This window comes from Cornus florida, unplaced genomic scaffold, assembly GCF_030987335.1.
Source record: "Cornus florida cultivar Cherokee Brave unplaced genomic scaffold, ASM3098733v1 CherokeeBrave_3.0.0_Hap2_Chr11, whole genome shotgun sequence".
Classification (NCBI taxonomy): Eukaryota; Viridiplantae; Streptophyta; class Magnoliopsida; order Cornales; family Cornaceae; genus Cornus; species Cornus florida.
This window is the reverse complement of record NW_026775581.1, coordinates 116,386,782-116,401,006: the sequence shown is the minus strand read 5'-3', so window position 1 is coordinate 116,401,006 and position 14,225 is coordinate 116,386,782. Positions and strand designations below refer to the sequence as shown.

Genomic DNA, 14,225 nt, shown 5'->3' with positions numbered 1-14,225 from the left:
CATGCCCAAAAGAAGAGAAAAGCGGACAAGCAATTATCTCAACTGTTTCGGTGCATCTCTTATATGTTACACGAACTGTAAAGGATAGGAATGTGCGGTGGTGTGAGAACTAAAGAAAGATTTTTGTTCACCATGTTCTTATAGAAGTATATATGGATGATCATATTATTAAGTCCTTGTTTTTGTATTTTCTGTGTATTAATTTGTTTGGTGATTTCACTGTGTTAATTTTCTACCCACGTGAAAAGAATATGAAGATTCCCCAGTCTAATTATTGAAAAGGACAAAAAAGGGTAATGTTGGAAAATAAAATAAATTTGAACTTATTTGGAAATAAATTGTAAAAGTAGGACTTATTTGTCCACAAAAATATTTTTAGGACTTGATTGTCTTTGGGCTTAAAAAGTAGGACTAGGGTGGAATTTTCCCAATGAAATTCCCTTATTTCAATATGGTGTGACTCAATTCATTTTCTTCGTGGACGACCAGGTGGTTTTTTACATCGGGGTGGAAGTAACTTGTCAGGTTCACTTAACTCATTAATATATCCATCATCATCAGTTTCATCCTCAAAAAAATCTAAAGATGGCATATCATGAGTTGGGACTGGACGCATGGTTTCTGAATATATTTGACATTGTGTTTCCTTATGATAGCACTCTTCAACAAAATCATACACATTTAAATTTGCCTTCATGGTGGTTGCGCATCCATTCTCACAAGGGAGTCCAGTAGCCTCCCACTTACCACAGCCACATGATTTCCTCTCTATGTCCACACCAAAGTTTCCATGTATTTCACGAACCTCAAATATGTGAGTTGAGCACGACATGATTTGCATCTTCTCACCTAGCTTTACATTCAAAGCTAAAATTTCATCAATTCTTTTTCCAACTAAAAGCTTCCATAAGATCGCCTTATTTTTTCTTTTGTAAATGTACTTTGTTAACTTCTCACGAGTCTTCTCAATAATTCCCATAATTGGCAATTCTCTCTCCTTTAGAACCCATCCATTAAAACTTTCAGCAACATTCGAATACAATTTACCGTATCTTTTCTTTGGAAATTGGCATTTAGCCCAGTGTTTAGGTTCACTTTCTATTACCCAATCATACGCCTCTGCACACAATCTCTTCATTCGATCTAGAGCTCTATCACATGCCTTCACCTGAAATGTATAAGCAATTATATCTAAATGATCTTCAAGAGTCCCCTTTGTTGCTTTTGACAAATGATATTTTTCTAGGAATTTTAAGAAATTTTCCTTCAAGTGGCGGAAGCAATGTGCATGCATCTCATCAGAATATACTTGCCTAACAGCTGAAATAATACTTTGACTTCTATCAGATATGATAATTATTTCTCTGTCCTCATTCAATGCTGCTTTTAGATTTTCAAGAAACCAAAGCCAATTCTCTAATGATTCTGATTTTACAATCTTAAATGCCACCGGGTATATCCCATTATTAGCATCCAAAGCCGTTGCTTTAAGCATATAACCATGAAAGGGCCCCTTTAAAAAAGTTCCATCAATGAATAATAATGGATGACATCCGGTACGAAATCCATGGAGAGAGCATGATATGCAATAAAAAGCTGATGAAATCTCTGCTCATCATCGCTCATGTATACTGCAATAGTTCTAGGATTTGAACTCTCCAAACACTCACACATCCAAGAAAAAAGCTTATAAGAGTCCTTTATTACCCCATCAACTGCCTCTTTTGCCTTCTCTTTACCCCGCCAAGCTTTCTTATAGCTAATGTTCAAAGAATAATCAGTTGAAAAATCTGAAACAATTTGCATCGGTAGGTAAGCAGGATTTTTTTTTAATCTTTTCCTTCACTATACTCCCAATAAATCTTGCCGGAACTAAAGTTTCATCTCTATTTGATCTTGAGTTGAGTGTATATGCTCTTTTACAAATTTCTTTACCATATAAATCCCAGAATAACCAACTTGGCCAATACTTACTTTCCAAAGACAAGCAACCACAACACACTTGGCCCTTATATACGAAGTATTATTCTTAACATACTTGAACATAAATCGGTTGGCTAGTGCAAACTTATGTAGTACATCTCGAACATTAACAATACCATCAAAAATTTGTCCTTCCTCTTTTATCAATGACTTCCATAAATCTGAAACAAGTGGTGTTACTGAATCAATGCTTGAGGACATAACTGTGACATTGGTAGTTGGTGTTTAGCTTGTGGAATTCCTAGCAATAAATAAAAATTAGTACATGTATGCATTATCCATATTGTAATAAACTCTCTAAAAGAAACAAACACATTTCTTTAAACTTACCTTATATTTTGATGTTTAACTGTTGTTGGATTACATTCTCCAAATGCATAGACATCTGCAATTCTTTCATTAAATCTAAGTAAATTTTTCAATGCATCTTGCCCATTTAAAGGCAATAATCGTGTCTTATCGGCCTAAACACTGTACTTTAATGTTAAAGTACTATCTAAAATTTCAAGTATCTTATGAACATTTCTAACAAATTGATCATACACAACATGTTGATCAATGGAAAAACCATTAATCAAACCACCTTCTTTTCTCACGGACTTGTCAACACATGTTATAATCTTTCCTCCAATATGACAATAACAAAATATGCTTTTCTCAAAGTAAGAATCCACTTTTTAGCCCCTGTTCAATTAACCATCAAATTATAAATATATATATTTATGAAAAAATAATCACCACACAATCCTAATTAACAACAAATCAAGAAATAAATTGCACGAGTTAATAGCATCTCACATGAATTTATAGAAGCATTAAATGACTAGAGAAAATAAAAGAGGAGAGAATGGGGATCCCAAAGATGGGGTAACAACATATCAGTAAACAAATTCTTATTATAAGACCAATCGCCCCACTGAAGATGGAAAGGTAAAAACCATTCCCTTTCAGGATGGGAACAAAATTGGAAAACTTTAATTAAAACTCTGCACATAGTCTAAATCTGGGCCAATCATCAAATCCCCAATCTAAATCTGAAAGATAAAGTTTCAAATAAAAAAATAGAAAGAAGTGCTACCTTACCTGAAATTACCGGAAAAAATGGTGGATGACGATGAATAAGCAAAAAGGTTTTCGCCTTGCTTCGTTTTCTTGATTTGGTGTGGTTCTCTTCGTTTGTTTGAAGGAACTCTATCCACCCGTATCGAATGTTTATTAACCCGCATGAAAAAGAAGATAAAGATTCCAAACCCTATTTGTTGAAAAGGACCAAAAAAAAAAAAAAAGGGGGTAATATTGGAAATAAATTTTTTTGAACTGATTTGGAAATAAGTAGCAAAAGTTAGGACTTGTTTGTCCTCAAAAATTATTTTAGGAATTAATTGTCTTTGAGCTTAAAAAGTAGGACTAGGGTGGAATTTTCCCAAAATTAAAACACATGTGGCCTTAGACCTAAAAGAAAAACAAAGAAAGCACAAACTTAGAACAAGCCTATGGAATAGGCCCAGCAAGGAAATCAAATTCCGACCCCAAACAAAGAATAACTACCAGTAACGGCAAGGCTGTTAGAGGAAACCATGAATTCAATCAGGTGACCTTGTATAGCGGCTGAGCCGCCTTGAAATCAGTCCGGTGGATGGGGAGGAAGTCTGCCACAAGACGGGGAGAGATTCCATTCCATGAGGATAGATGTAAGATGATGAACAATCTCGGAGACAACGCAGCTTCAGGATTGAAGTAATGGTGGAGGAGATCTTTGCACAAATAGTCCTCTGCGAAGCCTTCTGCCCTCTGAAGATTCTAGCATTCCTCTCTTTCCAGGTATGATAAACCAAGGCTAATAACCCTAATTTTCTATGTAGATTTGCTGAATTGTTTGTTTTCCATTGATTGCTAGCCCATAGAACTAGGGAGTCCCAATTCCTGATTGTTGTAGCAATGTTGCACTCGTATTTGATAAAATGCCTGAGAGGGGAGATGAAAGAGCAGTTAAAGTAAAGGTGGTCGTGTGACTCAATAGACATATTGCAAATAGGCCAAATGTTGATGAACTTGGCCATTTATTTGGTATCCAGAGTAGGCAATTTGGATGGGCTGCCAACCAAAGATTGAACTTCATGTCCTTCATCTTAGTAGTAGTATTATAGTACATATATTCACTCATAATATTATTCCTCGAATCTCGTATATCATACCATTTGAATTAACATCCATTGATTCTTTCAAAATTATAAACATGTTAGATTGATGTGTACTGTTCTTCCTCTCTAGTGTGTGCGCGTGTGTGTGTGTGTATAAATAAAAATAAATAAATAAATAAATAACCTATCATCGTAAACTCCCAAAATTATAACATGTTAGACAGGTGTGTACTATTCTCATTGCTTAAATTGGGATAATTTCATTGACACTCCCAGTAGTTTGGTCAAATATCAGTCTAAAATATTTTTCGAAAATAACTATCACTCACATTACAAACGTTTGTTCCGTTTTTCACTCACACCCCAAAAGTTAGTTGACAGGTGTGTCAGACCACTTTTTACATGTAAAAAGACATTCTTACCCTTTGACTTTGATTTGACCAACTAAATTGTTTCTTTAATAATTTAAATGACATATTTACCCTCGTGTAAAAATTGAGCTTTGTTCTGTTAGTGGTGTTTGCCCTGTTGGTAGTGCTACAAGGATGGTGGTCTTGGCTTGGTGGTGGATTACCAATGATGGTGTTAAGCACAAATATATATACATAATAAATATATATATGTGTGTGTGTAAAAAATAAAAAATATAAAGAGAGAGGAAACTGAAAACAAAATTGAATATCAACAAAATCACAAAGACAAATTACTAGGAGACAAAAAAAATAACGCAACAATAAATCTCAATTCTGCACATGAATGATCCAAATAACACAAATGCTAACGTGTGTGTAACTATTTTTATTTGGTAATCTCAATTCATCTTTATATTCTTGAAAATATAAACTTAGAATTTGATCAACCATTTTAAATGAGAAATCCAATATATAGTTATTATTTATTGGACTCCCAGATCCAATTATAATAACTACTGAAACAAAATACACCATGACCCTTATGTATATATATATGCACACATGTATCACCCGCAAGCCATGACCGAATAATTTCAGTGTGTTCTTAATACAAAAATGGTGAGAGGTTCTTCAATAAAATCAGAAGCCTAGAAGAGAAAGAGAAGCAACCCGGAAAGAAAAACAACGAAAATAAATGAAATTTAGAGTTTAGAGAAAGGTTAATGTAAAATTGGTAACCCAATCACCAAAATCTTAACAGAATGATAACAAAAAAAAAGGTTAATGTCAAAAATTCCCAAGTCTGCTGATCTTTTTTCCAATCGATGAGCTTGATAATTAGTAGTGGTCAAGAATTTTTGAAAAAAGAGAAACATATAGCAAAAACAACATATACATTTATGGTGTTTTCTTGACCCGAAACAGCACCAGATCAAATTAGACGCTAAATGAGCGTCGACAACGCCGGTTTGTCCTTGAAGCTCGGGCTCTTCAGCAACTTCTCAAGTCTCGGCGCGTCTTCACCACCCGAAGACCCAGATCAGTTGGGCACCACCGCACCTTCGTTGCTGCTCTGGAAAATCCAATCGCAACCCACGACGACGACATCGGTTAGGCATGTAGGCGACGGTGACGAAGGCACCCAAATCGGTAGACGATGACGCGACTGATGGGCTCTCTGCAGCCGAACACAGCGTGGTTCTTCAGGCACCCTCTATACCTGGGTTTCCTCGGCGCCCCACCATCGTCTCTTGTACCTGCTCCGCCACCGCCGTCTCCTGCACCTGCCTTGCCGCCGCCTGTTGTGCTAACACCGTCGCCGGTGTTGTGCTTGTGTGTATAATATATATATATATATATATATATATATATACTGGTATATGTTTGTATGCGACCAGATAGAGATAGAGGAGAGAGAAATAGTATGATTAAAAAACTAATCTAATAATTTAATTAGGGGTATAATAGTCATTTAGGGTATTTAATATTTTAGAATAAATGTGATTAAAAAATTAAGGACAAAGTTGTCTTTTTCTATGCTTTTAACAGAGACTGTGACAGAAAAGTGAAAATGGACCTAAGTGATAGTTATTTTTTAAAGATGTTTTAAACTGATATTTGACCAAATTAGAGTGTCAGTGAAATTATCCCGCTTAAATTAGATCTTGCTTCTATATTTTGTCAAGACAATTATTTTGATGGTTAATGAATAACAAAATGACTAATTTGTTAATTTCAGCATCTAATATGAATTGTTTTAATTTATCTAAGATGATGAACATATCATCCTCATTTCATTAAAAAGAAACCAGCAATACTATTAATACTCATCAAATCTAATGTTACGTTCGGTAAGAAGAAAAAAAGAGGGGTGGAAGAAAAATAGAAAGAAATGAACAAATTAAGTTGTATATGGCTACATTTTGGTTGGTGGGATGATGATAAAAGAAGGAAAAGAAAAGAAAGAAATGGAGGGAAATGAAATAATGTTTTTGGTATAGTTTTTTAAAAGGAAAAGAAAGGGAACGGAGAAGTTTGAAAGGATTCAAATTCTGCATGAAATGTTAGTTTTTGTAATCCTCCCAAAAAGGAAGAAAATGAAAAAAAAAAAAAATGATAACATTTTTAATGAAACTTTTGTAATACCGAATTTGCCCTTACTTTTATAAAAGGCAAAATTTATGAAAAATAGTATAATAGCAAATTTATTTAAATAGTTTCATTTCCTTTCTTTTTCCAAGTATGATTACTATTTCTTTACTAATAAACCAAACACGATGACAATGAGTCCAAGAGTGATTAACAATGTTCTCTCCTTTTCTTTATTTCTTTTCTCCCCTAGCTATTGCAATCCTTTCTTTTCTTTTATTTTACACTGCGTCAAACATAGCCTTAAACTTTTTGCTTGCTTTATTCAATTCCTTTTATTCCAGGACATTGAAGATTCAAAAATGCACAATAACTCTTATATTTGTCTTTCTCTTCTTATTCCTTGTTTTGTTTCCATATGCACTTTTTCCTTATGAATTTGTTTTGTTTTTATTTTTATTTTTTTTATATGATATTATAAAAACATTAATAATTATGGGGGAGATGGTTTATTCTGGGGCCACTGGGAGATATAACCCATCAAGTGTGTGGTCTTAATCATGGTCAAACATGTACTATGAAACAAAATTATCTAAACAGTACCTAATTTCATAACACAGATTTAATTTATTCCTTCTTCTAAGTTAGTTCATAAGAAACAACTATAAACTCCCAAAAATATAATGTGTTAATCAACAGCAAAAAGAATAATTTGTTAATCAACAAGACAATCATTTTGATGGTTAATCAACAACAAAAAGAATAATTTGTTAATTTTAGAATCTCTATGAAAGATGAAGAACATATTATCCTCATTTCAACAACCAGTGATACCGTTTAACACTAATCAAATTAATTAAACTTTTGAACTCTGAGTTGAGCTCCTCATCCAATGAACATGATTTGCCCCGGAAATTCGCCAGGCTGGTAGAATTAGTCTTTGTGGTTTACTCCTGAATCTGGCAGTAAGTTGTATTCGCGATAGAACCAGTGCACACTGGGTTATTGACAAGTCTGTAGAACAGAAATCGACAAATACCAATGATGATCAGGGAAAAATGTACATTAATTATAATTGAAATAGACATTTAGAAGCAATGAGCACTCACATTAATGTATGATTGAATCCAGAAGGCAGTGTCACTGCAGATATCTGGTTTTTCTGCAGATCAACAAGTTGCAGTTGCTGGCTAACGTTGCTACCCATGTTCAGTGTGCCATTGATTGCATTGTTCCTCAGTTTACTGTCAAAAGTTACAATAATTGAATCAAAAAGTTTACCTAGCTTCTTTTCTAGATATATTATTAACTTTTCAAGGTCTTCTAAGTTGATTGTAAACTCACATTTGTTGAATATGTGGGAAACTGAAAAGTTCTTGTGGCAGAAACCCCTGAAGTGGCCCATATTCTATAACCCTGAGCACCACAGCAAGACTTCCACATCAGATAGTTTACTTGCTTAAGGATATATATATATATATATAATATATTCACATTTTGCAATGTAAAGTACTAAGAACTCACAGAGTGGTGAGTGATTCTAAGGTTGAGAACCAAGTTGGAACTTCTGATTGAACAAAGGAGTTGTTGCTTAAATCCCTGTGAAGAGAAGATAGCAATTAAAGGCATCAAGTTCAAAGATACAACTTTTGAGTAGATGAAACTGGATTGCATAAAACTTGTATGCAGTATTCTTACACATATTCGAGTGAATTCATCCCATCTAAGTTGGGTAATGGTCCAGACAGAAGATTGTTTGCTAAATTCCTACAAGAGAACAGGAGCATGAAGGAAGACATTTTATCAATCACTCATAACTTTAAAAAATTAGTACTGATGATAGATTAATTAGAAAAAGAAATACTCACAATTCATTGAGATTAGTGAGGTTGTTGAAGCTTGATGGTACTTCCCCATTCAAGTAATTTCTATCAAGCCGACTGTTGGAGATTGAAAGTGGTGTGCATGTAGAACAAGATCAGAGAAAAGATAATTGTTTAAAAGAAAATGAAGAACTATCTGAAAGGATGAAGTATACTCACATAACATCGAGTGTCTTGACAAGTCCTAATGTAGATGGAATACTCCCTACCAATTGATTTTCATCTAGCACTCTGTCATTGCAGAACCAAGAGCAGTCAGAATGAGGATGATCAAGCAGATAACAAAGTGGAGGGTGAATATCAACTTACAAGTGTATTAGAACCATATCGGAGCTGAAAAGTCCGGGTGGAATTCTTCCTGAAATATGGTTCTTGTTGAAATGGCTGCAGGTTTTTTTAGGTATCAGGCCATTGTTTGTGCAATAAACAGTGAGGCAAGGAATGCAAGTCAGAAAATTAAAATGGCACTCACAAGTGTTTTGTATTCTTAAGGAGGTCCAACCCCGGCGTGGAGGATGTTGAAACAGGGAGAGTTCCTGACAACTGATTGTCTGCCACGTCTAGCCAGTAGAGTTTGGAGAGGTTTCCCAGAGAAGGTGGTATTTCACCAGTGAAGTTGTTCGAGTTCAGAGCCCTGCCAGGTGCAAAGCCAAGTAGTAACAAAAAAAATGCAGTAAAGAATATTAAGCTATGATTTCCATTACAAAGGGACATAATTGTTATAGCAACTCTTACAGGTAGGTTAGCTCTGCAAGATTGCCTAATTCACTTGGGATATTACCACTGAAACCACAGCCAGCTAGGCTTCTGGGAAACAAAATAATAATTACTCATATAAATGTGTATATATTGGGAAAAAGAATTCCAGTCCAAAACAGGATGCCTTAAAGAAACAGTGTGTTTATTGGATCTCACAATGTGTTCAGATTTTTCAGATCTCCTATCCGCGGAGAGAGGGAACCTGTAAGGCCTTGATTAAATGAAAGGTCCCTGCAATAAAGTGAGTAGTTTTAAAACATAAGCATAATTGAAAATGGGAGTGGGAATGAGAGCATCATCTATATGTTTTGGGATGTTCCACAAATATATATATATATATATATATATATATATATATATATATATATATTTGCTTGCTTTACTGTTTACAGTAGAGGCATCCCAAGTATGCTCTTATTTACTATATCAATGCTGGTGCAAATGGTACTGTTGGTAGTATATACTGTATATGCTGCAACAGAAGACTCACAAGGATTTCAATTCAGTGAGCCCCCCAATTTCACCACCGCTTAGCTGACCTATGAGTCCCATAGTTGATAGTCCCCTGAAAACGTCAATCCAGATATTGATTAGTAGGCTTTTGCAACAGTCAGGTCCGGATGGGGAGAAAAAGACTACTTAACCATGCATGACCAAGAGAAATACTAATAAACAAAAATACTCACAGAGCAGTCACCCTTGAGGCGTTGCAGGTGATTCCTTCCCATGCTCCACCACAAGGGTCATCTGACTTATTCCAGCTTGGTGGTGTGTTGCGCCATTGATCCTTCAAAGACCAGAGTATCATAACTGCACCATCACCACTTTTAAGATTATCAAATATGTTGTATATGAAGAAATTTAAGTAGCCATATATGAATGTAGCAGAAATGTTTTATCATACATGAAACATCAACATGTACAATTCGTAAGTGAGGTGATCATATGACAAGTGAAATTTGTGGATTGAACAGAGAACATGAAATGGTAAAAGAAATGAAATCAAACTCGTAATCAATAGATAATAATTTGAACATAGTAATATTTATAATATGTCAACAGCATGTAGTTTACCATCGCGAGAGTCCGTCAAGGAGGAGATCACATGAATTCCTGCACACCAGACCAGAAAGCAGAGCAGCCTAATGGCTACCATTGCTGCAACAACAATAAAAAAATTATGAAGTGTCATAATAATCAAAAAAATAATTTTTTTTTGAAATTGTTGGACAAGTTTTCATATTTTGATAACATGTATTATAGCTTTGCTACCTATACCATAAAATATCCTTGTTTCAATATATACACTCAACTTATCCAATCATCTTTTATTAGATTGTGTAATCAATTGTTCACAATATTAGTGAAAAAAACATGTTACATGTACAGTGACAGAAACTAAAATTAGAGAATGACGATTACCGTGGATGTGGAAGCGATTAAAAGTGAGAAAAGGGACAACTACTTTTTTCTTTAAACACAAAATATTGGTGACATAAGAATATATAGTGGGAGATTTTTAAAAATTGATATTTCCGCCCTCGGATGTTTTGGCCATCCCTATGCCGGCCCAAACATGATGATAATCACGAGAAAGAAAGACAAAATAGACAATGGGTTAAAAGTTAAAACCAAACTCCATTTCTTTGACTTTGTTGAAATATTAAGAAATTGATACTATCAAATTCAAAGTCCACCGTGTACAGCTATTTGATCCTTATAAAAATAAAATAAAAAAAAATAAAAAAAATTTGATTCTTTCAAGAATGCCATAGATTTATTTTGTTTGTTTAAAGCTACAAAATACCATTAAACTACACCTCTTCGTAGTAATTCAATTAAGCCATATAAGTGCCTCTGTTTTTTTTTTTTTTTTTTTTACATTTATCATCATATGGAGCATCGTCTTCTTTACATGGTTACATACAATAACCCATTGGGCTTTATCAGGAGAGCAGAAGGCCCATATAACATCCTTCGTGGCCTTCCTCCAGCTAGAGCAACTCCCCCTATAATCGCCATATTGTCCCATCCTCCTCAAAAGTGTTTTTGGATTCTGTTTCTTCCATCTCAGAGTACCTATTTTATGCAGGGGTGACAAATGGGCGGGCTAGGCTGGGTTTGGATTGGGTTAAAAATTTGTAGATTAAATATGGGTCAAGACTCATATTTAACCCGTTTAAAATAAATTTTTATAGCACAAATTTCGTTCATATAGTATATAAATATATATGTATGTGTGTATATATATATATATATATATATTTCCAAAATTTGAAACAAACGCGCACACTGTAATATTGTTCCTACTAAATCTCAAGTATCCACTAAAGAGTAGATATCATACCATTTGAATTAACTTGACCAAATACTTCAACAATTTGGATCCTCTAAGTTATCTTAAGTTGAATTTTCTATAAAATGACATCAAAATGGCATGTGTATTTAAGATATATCTATAATTTATGTTAAATCACTTCAGCTAATTTAATAAAAGTTAGAAAACTACACTGTTTTAAGATAGAAAAGTTTTTAAATAGCTTAGCTATTTATACTTAAGTTTAAATCTGAATTTGTATAAAAATGGATCTAGTTATTTAACAACCAAAGATTTAGTATTTCTAAATAATTAACAATGTTTTTGTTGATATCATGGCAAATTATGCTCAAAACTTAAATTTTATAAAATATATGTAATTAGACACTGTATATTATTAAATTAAAAACCTACAATTCAAGTTTCTTTAATCAAATCACCTTCTTCATCCAAGCCAAATCTTTTTTTGGGAGAAAGATGAGAGATCTTATAGGAGAGAGATGTTTACGTATTCGTAAAGCTTTTTATCTTAAAATAATATAGTTTTCTAAATTTTATTAAATTAGCTAATATGGTTTAATATTGGTCGTAAATATATCTTAATGACACATGTCATTTTATAAAAAATTCAACTTAAGATAACTTAGAGGAATTTTAACTTAGAGGATCCAAGTTCACATTTCAAATAGTTCAAATATCATACAATTTGAATTAACGTTCATTGGCTCTGCATCTTAATTCAAAATAAAGTATTATAAACTTCCACAATTATAACATGTTAAATAGGTGTGTGCTGCTCTCACTCCATAAATAAGGTCTTGGCCTTTTAAGGCCTGCTTATAACCCTGAGAAAAACTTTCTGAAACAAAAAATTAAAAACAGAAAATTGTATAAAAAATTCTGCTTGTTTTAATTTTTTTAAAATTATTTTATGAAAACTCTATTATAAAAATGTCTATTTTTAAAGAACTATCTTTTATTATTCTTTAAAAATTATTTTTCATTATCTGAATTTTTAATAATTATTTTTAAAGTTAGAAATCAGACCCTTATATTTTTTTTGTGGTGACAATCATTTTGACTGTTAATGGAAAAACAAAATGATTAATTTGTTATTTATTTATTTTATTTTATCACCATGACAAGTCTTAATAGAAACCTACAAATATAATTTGGGGTCCACAAGTGTAGTTGGCAGTACCATCTCTGTGATACAGAAGCAGATGTAGTAGGCAAGGACAAAAAATATATAGAGAGAGAGAGCATATAATTGAGGGGGACAAAATCTTTTCTTTACACATTTCACAATAGAGGATCTCTGCTTGCTTGCTTTGACTTGTACCTTCTTCTGTTATGGCTTCATGTTTTGGTTTGAATTATTAGATCAATGCACCTCTTTGCTAATTAAACCATTGATTAACTAATGATAAGTCGTCACAGGTTGAATTTTATTTAAAAAATGATTCTTTCATTAAGTTGTTACAGAAAATGGTTAGATTTATTTATTTTAATTGGTCTACTTATATGGTTAGATTTATTTATTTTAATTGGTCTACTTATATAACAAATAAGGAATGAAATCCCTCATTTAATATGTAAAAATTATCTTTACTCGTTTAAATATAATCAACTTTAAATCTTTGATACAACTCTATTTAATTTGATAAAACTCTCTCTCTCATTCATTGTGTTCATTTTCTTCAAATTTGCTCAAGCCACTTATCCTATACATAACAAAGTGAAACTTATTTGACTGGATCCGAATTCCCTCTTGTGCCGGAAATCACATGATATCTTAAAATGTTGACGTTTAGAGGCATAATTGACAATTACTTAAAATTAATTAAGACGATATTTACTCATTTCTTTAAATAGCCTTTTCGTTTTCGGAATATTAATCAGTCCTCAAAGTAAATTAACATGATGGAAGATATTTGAAAAAAATTAGAGGAGTATTCACGCCAGGAGACTTGTTTAATTGAATAATTTTTTATTGATTATTTATACTAAATACAAGGTAAGTAAAAGACACACTCATTTATTTGTTGCATAAATGACCAATTTACTACAACTATTCGATACAAAAATCATTTTTCAATAAAGAAGAAGAATATGTGTTTTTATATATATGTATTTATATATAAATTTTTATTCACGAGTATATTTGTGGTTCTTATTTAAATTGGATTTATACATATGGATTTAGGTGCACAGCCTTAATTAAGGTATATGTGTCTATAAATATAGCGGTTGGCCAACGTTAGAGGGTGGGAATGTAAGTGCGGAAGAAAATAGAGTGACGGAGATATAGAAGGAGAGGGAGGAGAGAAAGGGAATAAATATAATAATGATATTATTTTATTTTTAATTTTATTATTATTTTATTTTTGAATCTTATAATAGAAGTGAGTTACTTTGTCTCAAAACAAAATAAATAAGATGTACTTACTACCATATCATAGAAAAATAAGATGTACTTATTGCTAGTGCTATCATAGAAAAATCAGCTGAAATAAAAATGCACACGTGGCAAATTCTGTGAGAGACTAATTATATAAACAGATACGTATTTGCTTTTATACAGAATGTAGCACGACTAAGTACTAATTATAAATAAAACAATATTCATACTTCAAAAAGA

At 32.8% G+C, this 14,225-nt stretch overlaps 1 protein-coding gene and 1 pseudogene across 1 annotated transcript; both read right to left on the bottom strand.

The window, feature by feature from the left end:
- Window positions 1-466: 466 nt before the first annotated feature.
- On the bottom strand, window positions 467-2,184 carry LOC132281931 (uncharacterized). The gene is made up of 3 exons (XM_059783581.1): window positions 2,039-2,184; window positions 1,708-1,759; window positions 467-1,513 (listed from the first exon to the last, which is right to left on the bottom strand). The coding sequence occupies exons 1-3, from the start codon at window positions 2,182-2,184 to the stop codon at window positions 467-469; spliced, it is 1,245 nt and encodes a 414-aa protein (XP_059639564.1).
- A 1,382-nt stretch (window positions 2,185-3,566) lies between these two features.
- On the bottom strand, window positions 3,567-10,423 carry LOC132281930 (leucine-rich repeat receptor protein kinase HPCA1-like; annotated as a pseudogene).
- Between the last annotated feature and the right edge of the window lie 3,802 nt (window positions 10,424-14,225).

What these genes read in the sequence shown, in the direction of transcription:
- LOC132281931 (XM_059783581.1), bottom strand. Translation starts at nt 2,184, where the DNA reads ATGTCCTCAAGCATTGATTCAGTAACACCACTTGTTTCAGATTTATGG. An exon ending in GCCAACCGATTTATGTTCAA is followed by an intron (nt 1,760 to 2,038) that starts GTATGTTAAGAA and finishes TTTGAACATTAG; the next exon opens with CTATAAGAAAGCTTGGCGGG. An exon ending in CAAAAGAGGCAGTTGATGGG is followed by an intron (nt 1,514 to 1,707) that starts GTAATAAAGGAC and finishes ACTTTTTTAAAG; the next exon opens with GGGCCCTTTCATGGTTATAT.